Source organism: Bos mutus, chromosome 15, assembly GCF_027580195.1.
Source record: "Bos mutus isolate GX-2022 chromosome 15, NWIPB_WYAK_1.1, whole genome shotgun sequence".
Taxonomy (NCBI): Eukaryota; Metazoa; Chordata; class Mammalia; order Artiodactyla; family Bovidae; genus Bos; species Bos mutus.
In genome coordinates this window covers 66029197-66053525 of record NC_091631.1, presented here as the reverse complement: position 1 = coordinate 66053525, position 24329 = coordinate 66029197, and the positions used below count along the sequence as shown (strand labels likewise).

The 24329-nt window shown below is 37.7% G+C and overlaps 2 protein-coding genes across 7 annotated transcripts in view; one reads left to right on the top strand and one right to left on the bottom strand.

Moving 5' to 3' along the window:
* Nucleotides 1–5416: 5416 nt before the first annotated feature.
* JRKL (JRK like) lies at nt 5417–9201 on the bottom strand. Its single transcript, XM_005899504.3, has one exon. The coding sequence runs from the start codon at nt 8607–8609 to the stop codon at nt 7035–7037; it is 1575 nt and encodes a 524-aa protein (XP_005899566.1). The 5' UTR covers nt 8610–9201; the 3' UTR covers nt 5417–7034.
* A 102-nt stretch (nt 9202–9303) lies between these two features.
* CCDC82 (coiled-coil domain containing 82) overlaps nt 9304–24329 on the top strand; it is a 33279-nt gene continuing 18253 nt past the window's right edge. The window contains exons 1-5 of one of the 6 annotated variants that reach the window (XM_005899503.3): nt 9308–9377; nt 9673–9853; nt 11567–11650; nt 14672–15387; nt 15860–16091. In XM_005899503.3, the coding sequence (XP_005899565.1) occupies nt 14686–15387; nt 15860–16091 (934 nt within the window). In that variant the 5' untranslated portion in view covers nt 9308–9377; nt 9673–9853; nt 11567–11650; nt 14672–14685. Of the gene's footprint in view, nt 9378–9463; nt 9854–11566; nt 11651–14671; nt 15388–15859; nt 16092–24329 lie in introns of those variants that run through there. The other 5 variants (XM_070384308.1, XM_070384310.1, XM_070384311.1 and 2 more) reach the window with 5 other exon arrangements.

The following is a 24329-nucleotide window of genomic DNA, read 5'->3' as shown; positions in this document are numbered from 1 at the left end:
ACGGATGGGTCATGGTGGAAAGCTCTAACAAAACATAGTCCACTGGAGAAGGGAATGGAAAACCACTTCAGTCTTGCCTTGAGAATGCTATGAACAATATGAAAAGGCAAAAAGATATGACACAGAAAGATGAACTCCCCAGGTTGGTAGGTGCCCGTGTGCTATTGGAGAAGAGTGGAGAAATAGCTCCAGAAGGAATGAAGATGCTGAGCCAAAGCAAAACAAATGCCCAGTTGTGGATGTGACTGGTGAAGGAAGTAAATTCTGATGCTGTAAAGAACAATACTGCATAGGAACCTGGAATGTTAGGTCTGTGAGTAAAGGTAAATTGGAAGTGGTCAAACAGGAGATAGGAATCAGTGAACGAAATGGACTGGAATGGGCAAATTTAATTCAGATGAATATTACATCTACTACTGTGGGCAAGAATCCCTTAGAAGAAATAGAGTAGCCATCATAGTCAACAAAAGTCTGAAATGCAGTACTTAGATGCAATTTCAAAAATGACAGAATGATCTCTGTTCATTTCCAAGGCCAACCATTCAATATCACGGTAATCCAAGTCTATGCCCCAAACAGTAATGCTGAAGAAGCTTAAGTTGAACGGTTCTATGAAGACCTACAAGACCTTCTTTAAAACAAACAAACAAAAAAAAAAAAAAAAAAAAAAAAAAAAGATGTCCTTTTCATCATAGGGGACTGGAATGCAAAAGCATGAAGTCAAGAGATACCTGGAGTAACAGGCAAGTTTGACCTTGGAATACAGAATGAAGCAGGGCAAACGCTAACAGAGTTTTGCGAAGAGCAGAACAGGTCATAGCCAACACCCTCTTCCAACAACACAAGAGAAGACTCTACACATGGACATCACCAGATGGCCAACACCGAAATCAGACTGATTATATTCTTTGCAGCCGAAGATGAAGAAACTCTATACAGTCAGCAAAAACAAGACAGGGAGCTGACTGTGGCTCAGATCATGAACTCCTTATTGCAAAATTCAGACTTAAATTGAAGAAAGTAAGGAAAACCACTAGACCATTCAGGTATGACCTAAATCAAATCCCTTACACAGTGGATTATACAGTGGAAGTGAGAAATAAATTCAAGGGATTATACCTGATGGACACAGTGCCTGATGAACTATGGACGGAAGTTCATGACATTGTATAGGAACCAGTGATCAAGACCATCCCCAAGAAAAAGAAATGCAAAAAGGGAAAATGGTTGTCTGAGGAGGCCTTACAAATAGCTGAGAAAAGAAGAAAAGCGAAAAACAAAGGAGAAAAGGAAAGATGTACCCATCTGAATGCAGAGTTTCAATGAATAGCAAGGAGAGATAAGAAAGCCTTCCTCAGTGATCAACACAAAGAAATAGAGGAAAACAATAGAATAGGAAAGACTAGAGATCTCTTCAAGAAAATTAGAGATACCAAGGAAACATTTCATGAAAAGATGGGTACAATAAAGGATAGAAATGTAAAAGAAGCAGAAGATATTAAGAAGAGGTGGCAAGAATACAAGGAACTATATAAAAAAGATCTTAATGACCCATAACTGCGATGGTGTGATCACTCACCTACAGCCATACACCCTGCAGTGCAAAGTCAAATTGGTCTTAGGAAGCATCAACATGAACAAAGCTAGTGGGGATGACAGAATTCCAATGGAGCTATTTCAAATCCTAAAAGATGATGCTGTGAAAGTGCTGCACTGGACATGCCAGCAAATTTGGAAAATTCAGCAATGGCCACAGGACTAAAAAAGGTCAGTTTTCATTCCAATCTCTAAGAAAGGCAATGCCAAAATATATTCAAACTACCACACAATTGCACTCATCTCACACACTAGCAAAGTAATGCTCAAAGTTCTCCAAGCTAGGCTTCAACAGTACATGAACTGAGAATTTCCAGATGTTCAAGCTGGATTTAGAAAAGGCAGAGGAACCAGAGATCAAATTGCCAACATCTGTTGGATTATACAAAAAGCAAGAGATTTCCAGAAAAAAACATCTACTTCTATTTCATTGACTACACCAAAGGCTTTGTGTGGATCACAACAAGTTGTGGAAAATTCTTGAAGAAATGGGAATAGCAGATGACCTTACATGCCTCCTGAGAAACCTGTATGCAGGTCAAGAAGCAACAGTTAGAAGCAGACATGGAAAAATGTGCTGGTTCCAAATTGGGAAAGGAGTACGTAAAGTCTGAATATTGTCACCCTGCTTATTTAACTTATATGCAGCAACACCATGTGAAACGCCCGGCTTGATGAAGCACAAGCTGGAATCCAGATTGCTAGGAGAAATATCAATAACCTCAGATACGCAGATGACACCACTCTTATGGCAGGAAGCAAAGAAGAACCCTCTTAATGAAAGTGAAAGAGAAGAGTGAAAAAGCTGGCTTAAAACTCAACGTTTAAAAAACTAAGATCATGGCACCTGGTCCTATCACTTCATGGCAAATAGATGGGGAAGCAATGGAAACAGTGACAGACTTTATTTTCTTGGGCTCCAAAATCACTGCAAATGGTGATTGCAGACATGAAATTAAAAGACTCTTGCTCCTTGGAAGGAAAGCTATGACCAACCTAGACAGCATATTAAAAAGCAGAGACATTACTTTGCTGACAAAGATCCATATAGTCAAAGCTATGGTTTTTCCAGTAGTCATGTATAGATGTGTGTGCCAGACCATAAAGAAAGCTGAGCACTGAAGAACTGATGCTTTTGAACTGTGGTGTTGGAGAAGACTCCTGAGAGTCCCTTGGACTGCAAGGAGATCAAACTAGTCAATTCTAAAGGAAATGAGTCCGGAACATTCATTGGAAGGACTGATGCTAAGGCAGAAGTTCCAATACTTTGGCCACCTGATGTGAAGACTGACTCATTGGAAAAGACCCTGATGCTAGGAAATATTGAAGGCAGGAGAAGGGGATAACAGAGGATGAGATGGTTGGATGGCATCACGAACTCAATGGACATGAGTTTGAGCAAGGTCTAGGAGTTGGTGATGGACAGGGAAGCCTGGTGCCCAGCAGTCCATGGGGTCGCAAAGAGTTGGACATGACTGAGCAACTGAACTGAACTGAGGGTGAAAAAAGAGTGAAAAAGCTCATTTAAAACTCAGCATTCTAAAAACAAAAATCATGGCGTCCAGTCCCATCACTTCATGGCAAATATATTGGGAAAAAGTGGAAACAGTGACAAATTTTTTCTTGGTTTCCAAAACCACTGTGGACAGTGACTGCAGACCTAAAATTAAAAGACGCTTGCTCCTTGGAAGTAAAGCTATGACAAACCTAGACAGCATATTAAAAAGCAGAGACATCACTTTGCCAACAAAGGTCTGCATAGTCAAACTCTGGTTTCTCCAGTAGATGTATGGATGTGAGTTGGACCATAAAGAAGGCCAAGGACCAAAGAATTGATGCTTTCAAACTGTGGGCTGGAGAACACTCTACAGAGTCCCTTGGACAGCAAGGAGATAAAAGCAGTCAATCCTAAAGGCAATTAACCCTGAATAGTCATTGGAAGGACTGATGCTGAAGCTGAAGTTCCAATATTTTGGCCACCTGATGCACGGAGCCAACTCATTGGAAAAGACCCTGATGCTGGGAAAGATTGAAGGCAAAAGGAGAGGATGGCAGCAGAGGATGAGGTTAGATAGCTTCACTGACTCAATGAACATGAGTTTGAGCAAATTCCAGGAGATAGTGGAGGACAGAGGAGTCTGGCGTTCTACAGTCCATGGGGGTCTCAGAGTCGGTCATGATTCATCGACTGAACTAGTCCTTTAATCTTTCCTATTAATAATATAAAAACTAACATATTAGTTCACACAGTATTGTACATTATTTTATTTAATCTTAACAATCTGTAATATTATTCCATCTTAAAAATAAGACTCAGAGATTTAGAGACTTGTCCAATATCACATGGCTAGGACTTCTGATATCAAGATAAACAGAGACAGCAGCTGCTTCATTCTTATCTTACATCAAATATATAAATAATAGATAAATATGTATATACCTTGAAAGGAACCAAGTAGAGCTATCCTCAGAGAAGGAAATGGCAACCCACTCCAGTATTCTTACCTGGAGGATCCCAGGGACAGAGGAGCTTGTTGGGCTGCCATCTATGGGATCGCACAGAGTCGGACACAACTGAAGCCACTTAGCAGCAGCAGTGGCATAGCTATCCTCAAAACAGGAAGGTAAACTTTTGGAGGACCATAAACTATGTGTGAGAAAATTGTATTCTATATAATGAGGCTATGAGAGCTGGGACCAGGAATCTGGATATAACAAACCAGGAGACCTAATGCAAGAATCCAGGCATATATTAGGAAGCACCTGCCTCTTAGGGAGTTGTTCTAGAGCACCCCCTGCATCAAGGTAGGGCCAGATGATGAGTGCTTATCATTAGAACGTGAACAGAAATAATGTGTATCATTTCTGATACAAGGAAGTTAATAAGCAGAGTGTACTCTTTCCTCTCTCTAAAGAATCTCAGTGCAACAGTTTAAATTTCCCTTCCAGACTGGAATACTGCTTCTCAACTGAAGACACAAATTTAGACTTCTGACGACTGGGTGACTGGAAGCAAATTTGGGATCTTAAGCAAGGAGGTAATGGAAAAGGATGAAGTCACTCAGGAGTAGTAAAAACCAAAACCTTATAATATAGAGGGTATAAAGAGCAGAAGCCACTGAAGGAATTAATAAGCAAACTAAATCATAATGGTTTCCTTACATAATTCTTATCACATTATACTGGTTGTTTTAAATGCTTATAATTAGACCAGATGGCTTTGTTCTTTTCAAATACATTATTTTTCTACCTTGATTTCAAGATCTGTAGGACATGAACCACTCTTCCCCTTTAAATACAGCAAGGAATTCCACTCCCTTCTCCCATTTACCCCACAAAAGCCCAAATCTCTCATAAAGGAAGTTTCTTAATTTCTGCATTATCCCCTGCAGGTAATCCTACTCTCACAAAGTCCTTGGCTATTATGAATGTGGGATTAGAGAAACTCTGTAATGCAATTGATCAAGGCTCACCAATGGAAAACCTCATAAGACTAGTGAGATTGAGACCCTATGGATAATTTATAATTTAAATTCTTACCTGTAGCCAAGTGATCTTAAGCAATTAAAAGTATAAACTGAGCATCAGTATTTCCACCTAATTCATAATTTGGGGGTTAGTGATAGAAATACACTGCTTAGAACATAACATGGTATTCAGGAATTGGCAGCTTTTATAATTATGTTTAAGAAGAGTCTAAAACAGAACTTTTTATCTACCATTGTTGACAGTTTACAGAAACAAGCAAATAGCTATAAGCCTATGAATGAAGAGTGGTTTCTCACAGGATAGAGAAAGAGTCACAAGATTCATACTCAAGGCCACAACACAGTGAATCTTTTACTAGATATTAAAGTTTAAAACCACACAGCTTAACAGTCATGTTGACTTTACCACTAGGTGGCAATGATACAGCTGAATTTCACTGACAAGGTTAATTTAAAAACTGAGCAAATACAGAAATTCCAATATTTTTAGTACATATTTTCATTTTAGAAAAATGAAAAATACTTTTATATACAATTTAATTTACACCAGAACATGTAATTATCTGATTCAATATGTATGCTAATTTCTGACGCTTTCTCTTCGAGGCAATTCATGAAACAAACAATTTTAAACAGTTGTTGACACAGGTAAGTCTTTTTTAAAAATCTGAACATACATCATAAAGAGAACAGAAATTATGGAAAGCTACAAATATTTCTGAAACTTTAGAATTCACTTTAGAAAGCTTTAGAAAGTCACTACAAAATGCAAGTGTTTCAGTGAAAAAGTTTAAACATTTCAAAAATGACTTTTTTAAAATTTAGGGCCAAAACTTTTAAATTACAAATGAAATTAATATTTATATAGGCAAAGTCTTTTCAATGCCTTGAGTAAACCTACATTGTTAAACAAGTATCAAAATTCTGACAAATGAAATACCATTTTACAAATGTTAAAATAATTGTGATGAAATTCCTTAGAATCTGTCACTTTCCATAATTATTTCAGCTTTCCTCATAACAGATCATAATTTATGGCTTATTAAAAACTCTTTTTCATTCTTTTCACATAAAGGAGAAATTATCACCAAACTTTTCAAATTATAACACTTCAAGTATATAGTAAAAAAGAAAAAAAAACTTACAAATACCCAAAATATTCCCTCACATATAGGTGGGTGCTCACATCACCATAGGTAACTTTACAAAACCTGTACTATAATTAGATGAATAAATACTAGACCTATACTGTTATCCAATTAATAATATAATAAGATCCAATTAAAACAAGTCTATTTATTCCCTTTTTATAAATAACCTAAAGTTCCCCAAATTTTCTCCTCCCTGTTTCTACAAATGAATAAGTCAGAATATCAGCTTTCCAATAGTTTGCTAAGTTTTCTAGCTTTCAAAGTTAGCAACCACTTCCTATATTTATTTCATTTCCAGAGAAATCTTCCCTCTAAAACAAAGAAAAGCAAGTTATTTTATTAATTCACAGATCAGTTTTCTCATTTTGAATTATTATAGATCACTCATTCCATCATTGTATACAAATATACAAATAATCACTTAAGATGGTTAGCACAATAAAAGATTACTGTGGCTGCCCTCACACAACAAATAAAAGATTCCAGGAAAGTGCTCTACCTGTTCACTGTTACCTGTAACTTCTGCTAGAAAATTTATGGAATACCACTGTAATGGAAGGGATAATTGTAGATCTATGAAAGTGAATACATATGCGTATGTAACTTACACCTATACAGAATCAGCTTCTGATTACACAAATAAAGGGACAGATGCTACAAAACACATAATCCTTAAACTGCTTCAGATATCTATATTTCACAGGGCTGTGTCTGAGAACTCAGAACACCAAGAAAAGCCATACTGCAAAGAAGTCAAGAGTTACACAATTACCAAAACAATACTAACACTGATACGCCATTACTGACTTGAGTTTGCCATCTTTTGTTTATTTCTGATGGTGGCTCGAAGTTTACGAATCACCAGTCTATCAGGCAGAATCATATCACCTTGTTGTTCTAGATAATCCAATAAATTTTCAGTCCATTGAAGAGCAGCTGCATGATTAATATGTTTCTCTGGAATCAGTTCTATTTCCTCTTCCTCATTTTCACTGGATTCATCTGTGTGACCTTGTGCTCTTTTGATGATTTCGCTGTCAGTTAAGACTTCATAGCCTGGTTCAGTACTGTCCACTTCAAGCCATTTTTCAATGTTCTCAGTAGGCACATTTTCCAATCCTTTGGTGTGTTGTAAAATGGTAGCGATGGCAGCCACTGAGATATCTTCTTCATCAAAGTCCAGGCCTTCTTTCTCCTCTATGGTAGGGAGAATCTTCTTCCATGCTCTGCTGATGGTAACTGGCTTTACTAAATTCCATGCCATTGCTATTTCATAAAGTGCATCTAGTAGAGTTAGCTTCTTCCAGAATGATCTCAGGTCATTGCCTTCTTCCAAGTTGTTCTGGAGAAGACGTGCTCGGTAGTTTCTCTTCATTGTAGCTATGACTCCCTGATTCAAGGGCTGAATCAACGAAGCCACATTAGGTGGTAAATATTTAGCAAATATTTGGCCATCATCTGACCTGAGGACGTTTTCATTTGGATGTGTTGGTGAATTATCCAACAAGAGTACAGCCTTTTCTTGCAACCCTTTGGATCTTAAGTGCTCTCGAACTTGGGGCACAAAGATCTTATCAAACCACTGTCGGAAAATGGAAAGATCCATCCATGCGCCTTTTTGGCTGAAATAAGAGACTGGCAGGTTTGAGGTGTCAGTTGACTTGAAGGAGCGAGGTTTCTTTGCTTTCCCCACAACACAAAGCTTAAGTTTGTGTAAACCTGTTGCATTGGCACAACACATGATAGTGACTCTTTCTTCCATTGACTTGTGCCCAGGGACTGTGCATTTACCTCTGATTACCGAAGTCCTGGAAGGCAGGCATTTCCAAAACAGTCCAGTTTCATCTGCATTGTAGATTTGCTCGGGCTGCAAATTCTCTCGTTCAATATAGTCTCGAAAGTTGCTGCAAAAATCCTCCACAGCAGTCTCATCTCCACTTAATCTTTCGTTTCTAATATTGATCTCTCTAATGCTGTGCCGCTGCTTAAAACGAGTTAACCAACCAGCAGAGGGGTTAAAATCACCATCCATTCCCAAAGCATAAAAGAAGAATTCTGCCCTTTTTGCACAAATTGGTCCAGACACGGGATTCCCTTTTGCTCTTTGCTGGTTGAACCATTCTAGCATCGCTTTGTCCAGTTCCTCATACATGGATGGTTTCATAGATTTCCTCTTAGCCAGAAGACTTGTGGAGTCTGAACTGCTTGCGTAAGTTATGATCTTTTCCTTATTTTTCCTTATATCTCGAACGGTCGTTTCACCAATTCCATAAATCACTGCCAGTTGTTTGGAAGAACCTCCATCTTCAAGTTTCTTTATTATATCAAGCTTATCTTTAATGGTCAACACCACACGCTTCCGTTTCCCTGACATGATGAAGCTGTGGGACTCAGTTCCCACACTCACACGGAAGCAACCCACAAAATTCTACCTACTCTGACTCACTTTAACACAGCCTTACACACTCACTCTTTCAACCTCACAGGGAACCCGGTGGCCCCGACCCCGTCCCTAGCTGGGCTTGGCCGGCGGAAGTTTCAGGGCTCAGGCCTTTAACTTTACTTGGGCAGCAGAGGAGGCCCAAGTCACCGCGGATAATCCGGATTACAAACATTTGTTTTATTCCCCCAGAGGCCTCGAGAAAGACTATCTCCCCATCGCGACCACAAACCTCCTTCAGGCCCAGATCGCGGGTCAACAGCCGTCACTAACCCCTGCCACACCCCAAAGTTACCGCCGAGAGCGGAAGAGTCAAGGAGTCGGGGACTGGCCCCCTTCCCCAGAGGGACGTGACGCTGGATTCCTTCCCCAGCAACCAGACCTTTCCACAGCAAGCCCCACTTCCCCGCGTCGGGCTTACTTAGTCTGCACAGTCCTCCCGGCCCCTCACAAGCCCGCCGAGACCCTCTCCCAACCTCAGTCGAAACCAGCACCCCTCGGCGGCGCCCTGCCTAACGCGCGGCAGCCGCTCCTCCCACTAGCGCACGCTCCCGGAAGACGCCCCCTCCCGCCACGCGACCCCGCCCCTCTCCCCGCCCAGAGGCGGGACTTCCCTTGGCTCCCGGAAGGAGGAGGAACGTCGCCTGTCCGGACTTGGGTACCTGGGCGGAGGCGGAGGCGGAGGTTGGGGAGGTTTGAAAGGTGAGAGCGCGGGGGCGGCGCGGGCTCCCTTGGGGCGGGGACTCGCTTTCGCTTCTACTGCTGACGGTTTGTTCAAGGGGCGGGGGAAGCCGCGCCTCGCAGCCTGCAGGCGGGAAACGTTCCCGCGGGCGCTCTCGGGGTGGGCGGGACTGCTCCCCGCCCTGCGCTTCGCACCTCGCGCGCGCCGCGGGGGTTGCGGCGGGCTGGTCGCCCGCTCCTTCCGCGAAGGGGAAGTGGGCCGGCCGGATGGGCGGGACGCGGTGGGTGACTTCGCGCACCTCTCTGGTGTTTCCAGATTCTCGTTTCTGGGGGTCGAGCTCCTGTAAGCTCTGGGTGTCTGTGACGTTCCGCGCGGGTTCTCGCCAAGCCGTGTCGGAGGGTCCCGCGTCCCAGCTGCGGCGCCCTTCCCATCAGGTGGCGAGTGGCGGGCGGGCGGGCTTGCTGCGCCAGGCGTCTGTGCCCCGCGGAGGAGCCAGGTTTGTATCACGAGATACAACCAGAGTATCTGGTGTTGTGCTCTGGTGTTAACTCCGAGAGGCTCTGTTCCTTCCTCAGCCCCACTCTATTTAGCGAACCGTCTTCAGGGTTATAGACTTCGGTGAATGCTGGCAGGATTCACTGTATGCGAAATTGTGGAATACTGAACCGTGAGCCTCAGTGGGGGACATTGGCTTTTTCTATATATTTCTTGCTATTTTCCTACTTCTGTCATGTAGTGCTGCCCTGTTTTAGTGGAAGAACTATGATACATTTGTTCCCAGCAATACGGTAAAAGCAAAAAAAAAAAAAAGGAATCATATTCTGTAGTCCTTAAATCATGTATTACTCTGGTTTGTTTAGATGCTCCTTTCATCAGACTGTGAGCTCCGTGGGAGCAGAGACGGTGTCGTTAAATTCTTGAGAAACGCCACAGCTCCGAATTGGTGCTAGCACATAGTATATGCATTCAGTGCTTTGGTTTGTTACGGTTTCCTGTCCAAACTGTCATACAAAAGGAAACCTTAAGGAGGGGTGATGTTTTTCAGATAGGGCGCATCCCTTCTGGTAGAATTTCAGGTAATGGTGGGAGTTCCACTGCCCTTCAAATTTTTAATTTTTAAACTATCACCTACATTGTTCATAGGGCAAGTGGGTGATTCTTAGAATGAATCTTTTTTTGATAAATTAATCTCAATCTAGAATAAAGGATATTTCTTCTGATGAGAAGTTCAGGTAGCATCAAAGTACCCCCTTTAGTTACCCCTGTGTTAGAGAAAGAGAATAAGGCTTATGGGTTATCGCCCTGACATTCTTTGGCAGACAAGATAGTATGTGCATCTTAAGTGATTTTAACCATGAAGCACAAAGATGCGATAGTACTGATCATCTTCATTGACTTATTTAATGCTTTCTGTTTGGAGCCTCTGTTCTTCTCTTTGCCTAAAAGGTAAGGTATTATTAAAATTTTGCTTAAACATTGATTTCAAGAAATTGAGTGTATACTCAGCCTATATAGAAATTACATCCATTTGCCTGGACTGTTTTCTGAGTGAATTCTAATGCTCAAGAGATGTTTTACCATCAACCTTTCATTTGTCTCCTCAAGTTCAGTTCACTCACCTTTTCCCTCTGTCATCCTTCTTCTCTCCTCAGCTCACAAAGTAAAAGTATCCACAATTTAAAAAAAGAGCCAGCCATAATCAAATTATCTTTTTCAGTGACAGAATTTGGGACATTATTGACATTAAACAGCAGTTTTGAAATAGGAAAGAGGCCCTGGAAATTTGGCACTTGGCCAAATGAAATTTTATTTGTTTATATAAAGTTTGCCTCCTCAATATTCAACACTGAAGTTTTCCAAAATCAATTTTTTTCTCACCAGAGACTACCTTTCTTTGGAATCTTTACATTTGGATTCAATGGGGAATCCCTTAAATTTTGTGATCAGTGTCATCAGTATGGTGGTAGAGGGAAGCCTTCAAATTTTCATCTCTGTTGCACATTCTTGTTTTGCGTTTTGGATAAATAATTTATAGTTTCTGGCCTAACTCCTGTGCTCAGTTACATAATTTAAAAAGCATGTTTGTAAACTTACTAAGACTATTTTAATGATTATTTTCTGAAACTAAAATTTAGTGTGAATGAGAGATACAGTAATGACTTTTTGAAAGCATAACTTTTCCTACTTTGTACACATATAATATTGGCAGCAGTCATTGTGTAACGCTGGACTGGGAATCAGAAGACCTGGTTTCTAATCCCTGTTCGGTCACTAACGAGCTGTGTGATCTTTGGTAAGTCATTTAAAATCTACGTCCTTGGCTTTGACTTTTATAATTGAAGATAGATAGTATCTTCCTTCTAGGATCATTGTCAGGACTTTAAAATATATCTGAAAATGCACTGAAAATTGCTATACATAAAGGGTGTTTTAATAGCTTAACTCTGTGGCAGTCACAGGTATTTGTATAGTGTGACTTTCTTAGTTGTTTCTGCCATCAAGAGTCACCTCTTGATATGATAAATAGCTGTTTTGCACATGGTACAGTTTTGTAAGATAAACATCCAGTGTGTATGAAACTGCTTTGAGTACTAATAAAAATGATCTTTTACTTTAGTGTTCCTACTGCCCATTCTTTGTGTATCTGCTGAGGCCATATTTGTCTTTGGTTTTCATAAACTTTTTTTCCATTATTTCTCCCAAATCAGAGAGATTTTTATAAAACAGCCTTACCTTCTTGTTACAGTGAAAAGTACATATACAGTTAGCTTGTGCAAATTTATAACTATATGTGCTTTAAAAATACTTCTTTGTACTGCTGCTGCTGCTAAGTCACTTCAGTCGTGTCCGACTCTGTGTGACCCCATAGACGGCAGTCCACCAGGCTCCCCTGTCCCTGGGGTTCTCCAGGCAAGAACCCTGGAGTGAGTTGCCATTTCCTTCTCCAGTGCATGAAAGGGAGAAGTGAAAGTGAAGTTGCTCAATCCTGTGACTCTTCCTGACCCCATGGACTGCAGCTTACCAGGCTCCTCTGCCCATGAGATTTTTTAGACAAGAGTACTGGAGTGGGTTGCCATTGCCTTCTCCAACTTCTTTGTACTACATGGCTTCAAAATACAACCTACATAATTTACCTAGTGCTTAATAAAAAGAAACAGTAATCTGTTTAAAACTTGAAAGAGAAACTGGATGGACATATTTTGAAGCACTATAGTGTACAAAAATCCATACTTTGAAAAGCAATATAGAGATCTTTAAAAAAAAGAGTACAGTTTTATTCTTTGCTGATATTAATACAGATCTTCTGTAAGATGCAATCTGACTGTAATTTCAAAGAGCAGAATATTGGGTCTATGGACTAGGATTTGTTCGATTACTGTTACAATGCCGAATGTATTTTGTAGCAGTTACTGTCATAAGATTGCCTACATTATAATTTCTTTTGTATAGTCTTAGCAACTGTTGTTCTTATTTTGTACGAGTTGTTACCATTATAGAAGCAGTTACATTGTCTTATAAACATAACAGAATCTGTACAATCAAATAGGTGATATCTCTCCCCCACCAAAAAAAAGTAATCATCTTGGGGAGCCATAAACTTGGTTCAGTAACACTTCCATTGCTAAAAAAAGATGTGACATTCTAGTTTTGGAATTACTGTCAGTTTGTAGCACATTTAAAAAATATCTTTAATAGTAGTTAGTCTTCATCTTTTCAAATTGGATTTTATTTCTGGAAGCTGGTAACAGTCCCTTCTGACTAGGACAAGTGAATAAAGTGAATATTTAAACCTCTCTTTGGTATAAAAAATGAAGTGTAAGTATTTTCATATTTTTTGAAACTATGGTTTTTAGAAAATCTCCAAAATCTTCTGTGCCATGGTAGAAATATTGAAACAATACAACCTCAAAAGTGATTTATTTAAAGGAGATGGCACTCAGTTAAATACGTATGTTCTTACATGAGTATTTTGAGGTCATCTCATTGCATTGTGATCATATTTCTCTTTTCCTTAGCAGTCATAGAAGTATAAGTGTATATGTGTATATATATGTTACTGTTTTTCTAGTTATCTTGTCTCTAATTGTTCCTTTATACTTGTGGATGATTTTGATGGTGCTCCTGCTGACTCAGTGTTAAAGACTGCCTGCAACGCAGGAGACCCAAGTTCGATCCCTGGGTTGGGAAGATTCCCCTGGAGAAGGGAATGGCATCTGACTCCAGTATTCTTGCCTGGAGAAGCCCATGGACAGAGGAGCCTGGCGGGCGGTAGTCCATAGGGTCACAAAAAGTCGGACACAACTGAGTTACTAACACTTTCACTTTGTTTCACCCTTTTCTGAATCAGGAACTTAGAGCATTTGTTTTCCTTCCAAATACTGTGCTCTGTGTCGCCATTCAACTGTTTTTTCATCTATGCTATTGGATTGTTAATAAGTTTTCTATTGGATTAGGTTGTACCTTTAGTTTTTAACGTTTTAAGCCATTACCATTTTACTGAAGTATATAAAGGCTGAAATCTTAGTAGATAAGTTATTGCTTAGCTTTGCATCATTAACTTTTTTTGTCTGTTACTACTCTACAACTTTCTTCATAAATATGATTAATCTTTTGTGATATAATTCATTTCTCTGTTCAGAATCCTTCTTTGCTTATGGGAGGAATCGTTCTGTAATGCCACCCTACTTTTCTATATCAGTCCCTTTTTTTCCAGCATAAAGCCTTTTTTCGTGTCTTCTTGGTCATACTTATTTACTAAACGTGTTTGTTCTCAGTGCCAAAATTTTGACTTTATCATTTTTTCCTGACTGAAATCCCTTTTTCTTTCCTTCTCTCTGTTCAGATTTAATCATTTCTTCAGAGGTGTATCAAGTCATAGCTGTTCAACAAAATCTTCAGTGAAATACTTGCTGTTCAGATCTTCCTGCATCTTTACACTTTCATTGCAGTTACTTTTTATCACTAATTTTGTACTAAATGAATTCTACCTTGTATTTTTCTTAATTATTATGTTTCAGTGTTTTAGTTCTACACATGGATAATAATTGAAGAACAAAACCATGATTTTTGTATAACCCTCTTTCCTTAAAATATATATAGCATAATTCAGAACAGATGTTCATATGATGCTTTCATAGATGTTCAATAAATTATTTGTTGAATAAGTATTCTGCCATCTTCCCTCAGTTATTTCATGTGATTTTACCTTTGTGAACCATTTAATAACGTCAAATAAATATAGTTTGTACCATAAATGCGTTCGTTGTTGTAATCTGATTGTCATTATGATATTCCTAATAACTTTATTTTGTAGAAGCTTAAGTGAAAATGGTACATGTTAGAAGACATGAAACAAGGAAAAATTCTAAAACACAAGGGCATGAACAGAAATCTCGAGTCGATTGGAGGCGGACTAAAAGAAATAGTCTCTTGCAGTTATGTGAGAGTGGTGACGAGCTTGAGAGTGATGAAGGTGTTGACAGTAATGAAAGTGTTGACAGTGACGAAGATCCTGATAGTAACAAGGGGCCTGATTGCATTGAGAAGCCAGAAGATGAAAGAGAGCTTAAGTTAATTAACGTTGAAGGTGAAGGAAACAGTAGTAAGCATCTCATTAACACTGACAATAGTTCAACATACGAAGAAGAAAAGAACAAAACTAAACATGGTAGTATTGACTTAGCAGATCATGAAAAGGGTCCAGGTCAAGAGGAGGGTGATCTCAACAAACACACTGGACAAATAACAGAGGAGGATTTAGAAGAAGAACACATCAAGCGAGGGAAGAGAAAAAGGATCTCCTCTGTGATGTGTGACAGTGATGAGAGTGACGACAGTGATATCCTAGTTAGGAAAGTGGGTGTTAAACGTCCACGTAGAGTGGTCGAAGATGAATGTTCTTCAGTGGAGATGGAGCAAAAAAATCCTGAAAAAACTTCAGCCACAAGAAGGCGAGAACAGCTGCAGAAACTGGAAGAACTCTCAAAACAGAGATCTCGTCAGAGACATAATAGTAGTAGAGATTTTGAGGTGTGTGATATTTTATTGGTTTTCTTACTGTTTTTAAATACTTATTTAAATTATTTAACTTTTATAAGAATTAAAGTGCTGAGTCTTCTCTTTTGCAATAATTCTAGAATTTATTTTTTAGTCAAGTATCCTTGGGCATGTTTGATTGCAGTATTGCATTAATAATATATTATTATGAGCCTCATTCCTTTGTTCTTTTTAAAAATTTAAAGATTTTGTCTGACTTTTCTCATTTTTTATTTCTACTTATAACCTTAATGTCCATTTTAAACATTTTATCACTTACCAGGGTATGTTATCTTTTTCCTAATTTCAAAAGTTCAACATCTAACATGACAAGATTTTTTTCAACCTTAAAGTATTAAATTTTCTCCAGATCATTTTTTGTTTCAGATTTGATCTTTTAATTTCACATCCATAGTGACAATTTTAAAGGTACACTTTATTAAAAGATATGTTTTAATTTAATTAGGACTCTGAAAAGAAATCCTCCCCCAGCAGTGATGAAAATGATGTTGAGGAGGAAGAGGAAGAAGACGATGATTATGAATTTGATGAAGATGAAATCATTGATGAAGATGGAGATCATTATATTATTGATGGCTTTGTAGTACAAGATGAGGAAGGTGATGAAGAGAATAAAAGCCAACAAGGAGAACAGTTGACTACATCACAACGGAAATCAATAAAACAGAATTCTTTTTGTAAGTTAAATATCAAGAGATGTTTTATCACTTATTGTAATTATTATATTATGTCGAGTATTGAATCAGCCTTTTACTATCATATTCTAAATCTTTGATTAGGAACTATGGTTTCATTTTCAGGTAACTTTGTCTGTCTAATAATAGTTTATTCCAGTGGTTTGTGAAAACTCTTTAAACTCTTAGAAATAATAGAGAACCCTAAAGAGCTTTTGTTTTTGTGGGTTGTATCTATCAACATCTACCATGGTAGAAATATAATAGAAATTTAAAATATGTTTATTAATTAAATGACTTAAAATTCTTGTGTGATAAGCTCATTACGTGTTAATATAGATAACACTTTCATGAAAAAATAACTTTTCCAAAAAAATGAGAAGAATGGCATTGTTTTACATTTATATTTAATATCTAGCCTAGTACAGGGCAGCTGGATTCTTGTATCTGCTTTTGCATTCAGTCTGTATTGACATTAAATTAGATGAAAGCAATTTTGTTTCGTAGAAGTAGATAGCTGGAAAAAGGAGGGTTGTTTTTAAAGCATTTTCAAAATTGTGAATATTCTCACTGACACTGCACCAAAATTCAACAGGTTTCTTAAAGAACTTGTTCTTAAGTTTCTTAAAGATTAGTTGCAGTTTGGAGTCTGAAAGCATATAAATGAACTTTTAGTACTTACATGTCACTCCATTAATACGTCTTTCAATTTGAATGGATCTTTTACCTATTCATGATTTTGTAACATCATGCGTTGGTTGTTTGGAAAATATTGCTTCACTGGTTATGTGAAAGTGAAGTCGCTCAGTCCTGTCCAACTGTTTGTGACTTGGACAAAGCGCTACATGGACTGTAGCTCGCCAGGTTCCTCCATCCATGGGATTTTCCAGCCAGGAGTACTAGAGTGGGTTGCCATTTCCTTCTCCAGAGGATCTTCCCGATGCAGGGATAAAACCCGGGTCTCCTGCATTATAGGCAGATGCTTTACCGTCTGAGCCACCAGGGAAGTCTATATACTGATTATATCTCTTTCTCTCTTTAGTCTCTCAGTCGTGTCTGACTCTTGCAACCCCATGGACTTTAGCCCACCAGGCTCCTCTGTCCATGGGATTCTCCAGGCAAGAATACTGGAGTGGGTTGCCATTTCCTTCTCCAGGGGATCTTCCCAAACCAGGAATCAAACCTGGGTCTCCTGCATGGCAGGCAAATTCTTTACTGTCTGAGCTATGAGTGAATCTTCCATATTTTGACACATTTCACTATATAATATTTTAAAAATCACATTCATTAATATCACCACCAGTATCATCAAAAAATTCTTTAGGTATTGGGAAATTGTCAAGCTCATAGTAGCAAATACAAGTTTTTCAAAATTCTGATTTCTGCTCAAATACCAGTTTTTATCTTCAGTAACAAACACTGTGAGTTCTTGAAATGACAGATTCTCTTTGTTCATTTTTGATAAAATATTTGGCAGATGCCTGAATAACCATAGTTGGTCAACGGTTCTTTCAGGTAAACTTGGTATTTCAAATAAACCTGAAAAATGAGGCTCCCAACTTAGTTTTAAAAGAGGTATACTCAGATTCATGACTTAATAGAAATGGTAATTTTTACTGCTTCATCAAGGACATTTTAAATGAAAGTAGCTTTTTTACTGAATGCATAGAAATGATGACTATAGTGATTACTAGTAGTTTGATTCCACAGCCGTGATTCATGTTAAGGGGCCAGCTACCCTATCCGTAGTTACTTTTGCACCATCAGTGACAATGGCAAAAGCAACAGATAATTATCTTAATATTACAGCTTTGACTTCACCAATCCCCTTAAATAGACTTGGAGACTTACAGGGGTCTGTAGACCACACTTTGAGAACCACTGGTGTTATCTGGACTTTTGAAGTGTTATGCAGTGAAACCTGTCAGGAAATTAAAATCATTTATATTTACATATAATAAACAATAGGACCCTAAAATATTAGGGTGTCTTTAAATGTGTATATTATTGTTCTGATCCCTATAATTGTACATAAATTTAAAGACTGTTTTTATGATGTTTTACAACTGTGGTAGAAACAGGATGTTGGATGAAAACTTTTTTTTTCCCCTTCAAAAATGCACATTTCCAAAAGGCATTTAAAAGGCATGTTTACTAAAGTTAAGTACAGTATGATTCAATTTAGATACTGTGATTTAAATAAAATAGTAGATTGAGGTATGAATTAAATTTCAAGAAAATCAAATAAATCAGGTACAGAGATGCCAGTGATAGTCATAGGCATCTGTATGTTGAAAATTAATGACTGTTTTCCTTATATCAGTAAGCACTGGTTCACATGCCATCAGGACATTTGAATCTCAGAGAAAGTCAGTTAGGATGTGTCCAATCATTCTGGATATTAGTATCTAGGATGTGATAGAACATATACTGAGAGATACCTACTCATAGGGGCTTCCCTGGTGGCTCAGTGGTAAAGAACCCGCCTGCAATGCAGGAGATGCAGGTCAATCCCTGGGTTTGGAAGATCCTTTGGAGAAGGGAATGGCAACCCACTCCAGTATTCTTGCCTAGGTAATCCCATGGACAGAGGAGCCTGACGGGCTACAGTCCATGGGGGTTGCAAAAGAGTCAGACATGACTTAGTGACTAAACAACAACCACCCACTCATAGCCACTCCAAATAAAAGTCCAGCACATGGAAAGTATCTTAACTCTCTTCTCTATCCTACACTTTTATGCTTACCTTTGGTTTTTTAAGGGAAGTTTTAGATTTACTGAAAAGTTGAGTGGACAAGTACAGAGAGTTTCTAGATAACCCATCACACACAGTTGTCCTCTTATTAACATCTTGCATTATCTTGATATATCTGGTGCAGTTGATGAGCCAGTATTGATAATTGATACATTATTAACTGTAGTTCGTAGTTTGCATCTAGGCTCAGTCTTTGTGTTGTACATTCTGTGGGTTTGAGAAATGTATACTGATGCAACAGGTATCCACCATTACAATATCAGAACAGTTTCACTCCTAAAATTATCCTGTTCTCCACCTAGTCATCCCTCCCTCCTACCCCTGAACCCCTAGCAACCACTGACCTTTTTAATGTCTCCATAGTTTTGCCTTTGCCAAAATGTTTTTATCATGGGAATCATACAGCATGTAAGCCTTTTCAGATTGGCATATTTCACTTAATAATGCATTTAAATTTCCTCCATGTCTTAAGTGCATGATAGCTCATTTCCCTTTATCACTGAATAATAATCCATTGTATGGATGTACCACAGTTTTTTTATCTGTTCACCTGTTGAGGGATTATTTTGGTTGCTTCCAAGTTTTGGCAATTATGAATAAAGCTGCTATAAATATATGTGTGAAAATTTATCTATGGACATAAGTTTTCAATTCATTTGGGTTAAATATCAAGGAGCCCTGTGCTTGTTTTTAATACTGAGCCTCTCCACCTTAGAAGGAGATGTACCTCATTTTTATGCAATACATTTTATCCTTTATGTTCTTAATTGCAGCTTTTCCTTCTGACTCTGTCCTCAAAATCTCCCTTTTCTCAACTTGTAACGGTATTAATGCCTTTTCTCCCTTGAGTTGTCATGTTCTTCTGTTCGCTGCTATTCTAAACTAATCTTTTTGTTCAGAGTTTCCCAGCAACTGCAAAGCACTGTACTTAGACTGTTATACCCATCAATCCAGTGAAATTGCTCTTACTAAAATTAGTGACAACTTTTAAGTTGCCAAAATGCTCTTTGGTCCTTATGTTAGCCTGATGTTGCTGTGTGTTTTGCCACTAGCCATTGACAGTTTTCATTTTCACAGGTTTTTGTTTTTTTGTTTTAGCTTCTTGTCTTCCCCTTTATAATATTGCATTCTTGTTTTTCCATTTGCCATGTAAATATTGATGTTTCTAACGGTTCCATCCTCACACTGCCTTCATTTTACTTGTGCTTCAGGCAGTCTCTGCCCCATAACTTCAGCCTAATCTCTGGGGAAGTTCCCAAGCTTTTATTTCCAGCACAGACTTCTCCATAGTGTAAGGCCCAATTTTTTAATCTTCTTACTGAACATTTTCATCACGGTGTCTTTCAGACACCTCAGACTCAATATGTACAAATCTAAATGATTAAGAGGGAGCATAAGGAAGTTTCGGGGTGGTGATAGAACTTGTGTTTTTGATTGTCATGGTGGTTACACAACTTTGTGTTTTGGTCATAGAACTATGCACCAAAAAGAGTGAATTTTATGGTATGTGAAAAAGTAAAACTCAGTAAAGAAATCCAAATGGCCATCCCCACTTTCAAAAAATAACCTAGGTGGTTAATCAACTTCTCTTCTCTTTGTAATCCTAATACACATTAGACCTGCTGACACATTATAGGGACTTATTTAGTTGGATGGATGGATGATTAAAATAAACATATCAACTGAAGCTTCCTGAAGACAGAAAAATGTTAGGTATTACCAGATTTATTAAAACATCAGAGGAAAAACAAGCTACATATTTTAAGATGATAATTTATGACTTGGTTAATGTTTTTAATACTTATTAGTGACTGCCATTTATGAATATAGTAAGTATATGTAGTTTTTATATGCCAAGGGATTATGTTCTAAAAGTTGCTGTAAATTCATACTTACATTAGAAAAGGGAGAGACATTTCTTAACTCCAAATTCAGTTCTCAATTGAGACAATCAGTGGCATATGCAATTTTACCTTTTTGAAGAGAACAGTTCTACTATAGGAGGACATTTTCTCACTTCCTTGCTGTCTGCCATTTGGCTCTGAGAGGTATGTTTACCTATAGCACTTTAGAATAGTTTCCTTCCTACTGTATGGTTGAAGGACTTAAAGATAATCAGAGTATTTTCCTCTTCTCATCAATCCCTATTATTATTTATTCATATTTATTCTGAGACTGCAACTCCCAGAAAAGATACCAAAGGAAGTAGAGGGATGGACTAGCAGTGGCTCAATGAATTGCAGATCTATATGGTTCACATGGTAATCTTATACACGGGTAGAGAGAGGGGAATACCTTCTGATTTGTAGATATTAAAATTACATTATTCTTCTGGTACTCTATCATAGGTTCACAGTGACAGAGAACCAAGTAGTAAGTTATCAGAGTACATCTCAGCCTACTAGTGCCTTGGTAGAAAAATACTTGCTAGATTACTGGAAGTTAGAGTGAGTGAACATTAACTTGGTCCACCTAGCAATTAAGCAGAATCGTTCTATCAGTACACTGTGTAGGAGTAAGAACAATCTCACAACAGTTTATGTTAAATATTAAATCCTCTCCTCTGGAGAACTCCTCTTGTTCTAAGATAAATAAAAAGTACCTGTAAAATCATATGGCACAAAGGAAAGGTGATGTTACCCTGAAGACCCAAGTGAAGAAAATGCTCATGAGAAAATGTTTCATTAAAGGAAACGTAAGAAAATTGTACAAAGCATTTGCCTTGCAATCTTAAGGAAAAGAAATAGGAAATCATAAGGAGAGAACAATTTGAGGTGAAAGAGAAGTAGTTAAAGATAAGCTGCCAGAAAATGAAAAATATAAAATCAGAAATGAAGTATATATTGGAAGCAATAGAGAGCAAGTTAGCAGCTTAGAAATCTCATCAATAATATGTAGGTTAAACCCAAGAAGTTTCTAGTGTAAAGAGAAAAAATATTTCTGCAGAGAAGATAACATAAAAGAATAGAAATGAAGACACTATTTCACAAATTCTTAGCTGGGAAAAATACATAACACATGGAAATCTAAAGAAAGAAAGTTATATAACCTTAGTGAGATATGTAAAAGGAAATTTGAATGTTCTGAAAGGCTTACCTTGTTTTTGGATATATAAAGATATGCAGATGTGAATTCAAAGGTATGATAGAAGAAAATATAACTTGAGTTGCCAAATGCACCTGTTTGTGGCAGATTAAAGAGGCTCACATCCTAAGCTGATGAAAAAGATTTTCAAATAGGCATATGAAGGAATATCTACAAGAGTAAAGAAAAAGTTCTCTAACCATTAGAGCTATAAAAATGGCATAATATTAGGTGCCATATTAATGTGTTACATATATCAAGAGAAAAAAATAATTTCAATAGATTCTAAAAACGTACTTGATAAAATTCAGTGCCCACACCTAATTTTTTAAATCTTAAAAAATAGTATGAACATGTGTACTTTACATAACGAAGAATATTTTAGCCAAAAATCCAACATTGTAATGAAGCTCTAAAGATATTCTCTTTAAAGAACAAGACAATATTTCCTACTTTGTTCTAGATGTTTTCAACAATGCAACAGACACAAAAGTAAAACAAGAAATACAACCATGGAAAAGGAAAAGACATTTATTACTGAACATAATATGACTATATATACAGGCTATCAGTTTCTGACTGACTTAACCAAAGATGGAAAAGAGAAAGGATGTGAATATATTGAGAGAAGGAGTAGATACAGCATCTATTTCCATATTTTCCTAAATAGAGGGACACCTGTTAGAATAGAAAAAGGGTTCCTTTTATTGCTCTGCGCCTGCCCTTTTACACTGGACTCATATCTCCATTTGACATGAAAGTAACCAACAATGCATGTGCCTCTACCAAACAGAATACTTAAAAACCTCTCTTGGTTCTGGAAATAAACTTAGCACTAGCAAGACCACATCCTTCTCAGGGTTAAGGGAGAAAGCATTCAGTGCCCAGGAATTTGCAAACAGTATCTCTCCAGCTCTGCGATTTTCCAGGAAGCTCATGTTCCTTAGAAAAAGGCCTTAAGAATGACTAATGCACAATAAATGGGTAAAACTCAATAGTTTTCTTACATACTGTCAATAATTATTTAGAAGATATAATGTGGGAAAATTCCATTTACACTAGTGAACAAAATAGTTACTAGGCCTAATCTTAAGAAGAAAAGCATAGCTTTATAGGTACAGGAATCAAGTTTACTGTGGAATAGAAAAAGAAATGTGAGTAAAAGAGATAATGTTTATGGGAGGTATTAATAATAAGTTATACAAGAAGATATATCTTCTGAAATTCTTCATTCAGCTTTGTGAACACAGTCTTAAAGTTTGCTTGGAAGAACAAATGTATGAGAATAACATTTTCAAAGCACAAAATGAAGTAGAAGGACTTGCCCCCACCAGATATAAAAATAATTATAAAATTTCAATAAATAAAGGAATGTAGTACTGACGTGAGAAAACCAGATCAGTAGTGGGAAGGTCACATGCTAAACAAAATCTTAGCATATATGTGAAATGCATGATAAAGGATGCACAGAAAATCAACAGAATGATTAAACTGTCTGATGATTGAATATGGGGGAGTTGATTACCTTCTAAAAATAAAGATGCCAAAACATGAATATTACTGGTTTTCTCCTGCATCTTTTTGACTTTTTTTATAATCAAGGAGGAAAGTTTTAAACAGTATTTCTGGGGTATCCTATAGAAGCCCATCCAATACAGGGATTAAAATGATGAGAAAGGCTCTGAGGAGGTCAGGATTTGGCTCTGCTTCTATCTAGTTGTGTAAGCTCGGATAAGTTATTTCATCATCATAAGTGTCCTAAGATAAAGGATTAATCCTAAAGTAAAGGATTTGAATTTTATTTTCTTCAGTTTCCCCATCCAACACTAAAATTACATGTTCTGAAGTATGAAAGGATCAAATCTAACTACCATGCAAAACACCATCTTTGTAGGGGATTGTAACATGAAGTCAAGAGTCAGGTTGTCTGTTCCAACCTTGGTTCCAACATTTACTGGTTCTGTCATCTTTGGGAAGTTTTTCTTCCTCTCTGTATCTGTTTCCTCAATGAGAAATAAACTGAGAGTATTGATAGTACTTTGTAGGTTTGTTGTCAGAAATAAAGCAATGTATGCAAGTGCATAAAATGTTGCCTGGCCTTTACCTGCTCAGTAATATTTTTATTTCAACTTGAGAAAAAATTATGCCAAGAGCATAATTCCAACACCACCTACCCATCCATTCAAGCACAATGAAATCAAGGCCCTCTTCCTGACTCTTGTGAAGGAGATTCTGACACACATTAGTAGGAAAGGCATGCTGTGTTTAGGAGAAGAACTCTTCAGATGATTCTGATTCTCTGCCCTTTTGTTTCACTCCCAATCTTAAACACTATTAGCACTATCTTTGAAATAGAGCATCAGTTATTCAAACTCTATAACAGGTGAGTAACACTGGGTATT

Bases quoted from the DNA above. Each gene is read 5' to 3' on its own strand.
- JRKL (XM_005899504.3), bottom strand. From the start codon at position 8,609: ATGTCAGGGAAACGGAAGCGTGTGGTGTTGACCATTAAAGATAAGCTT.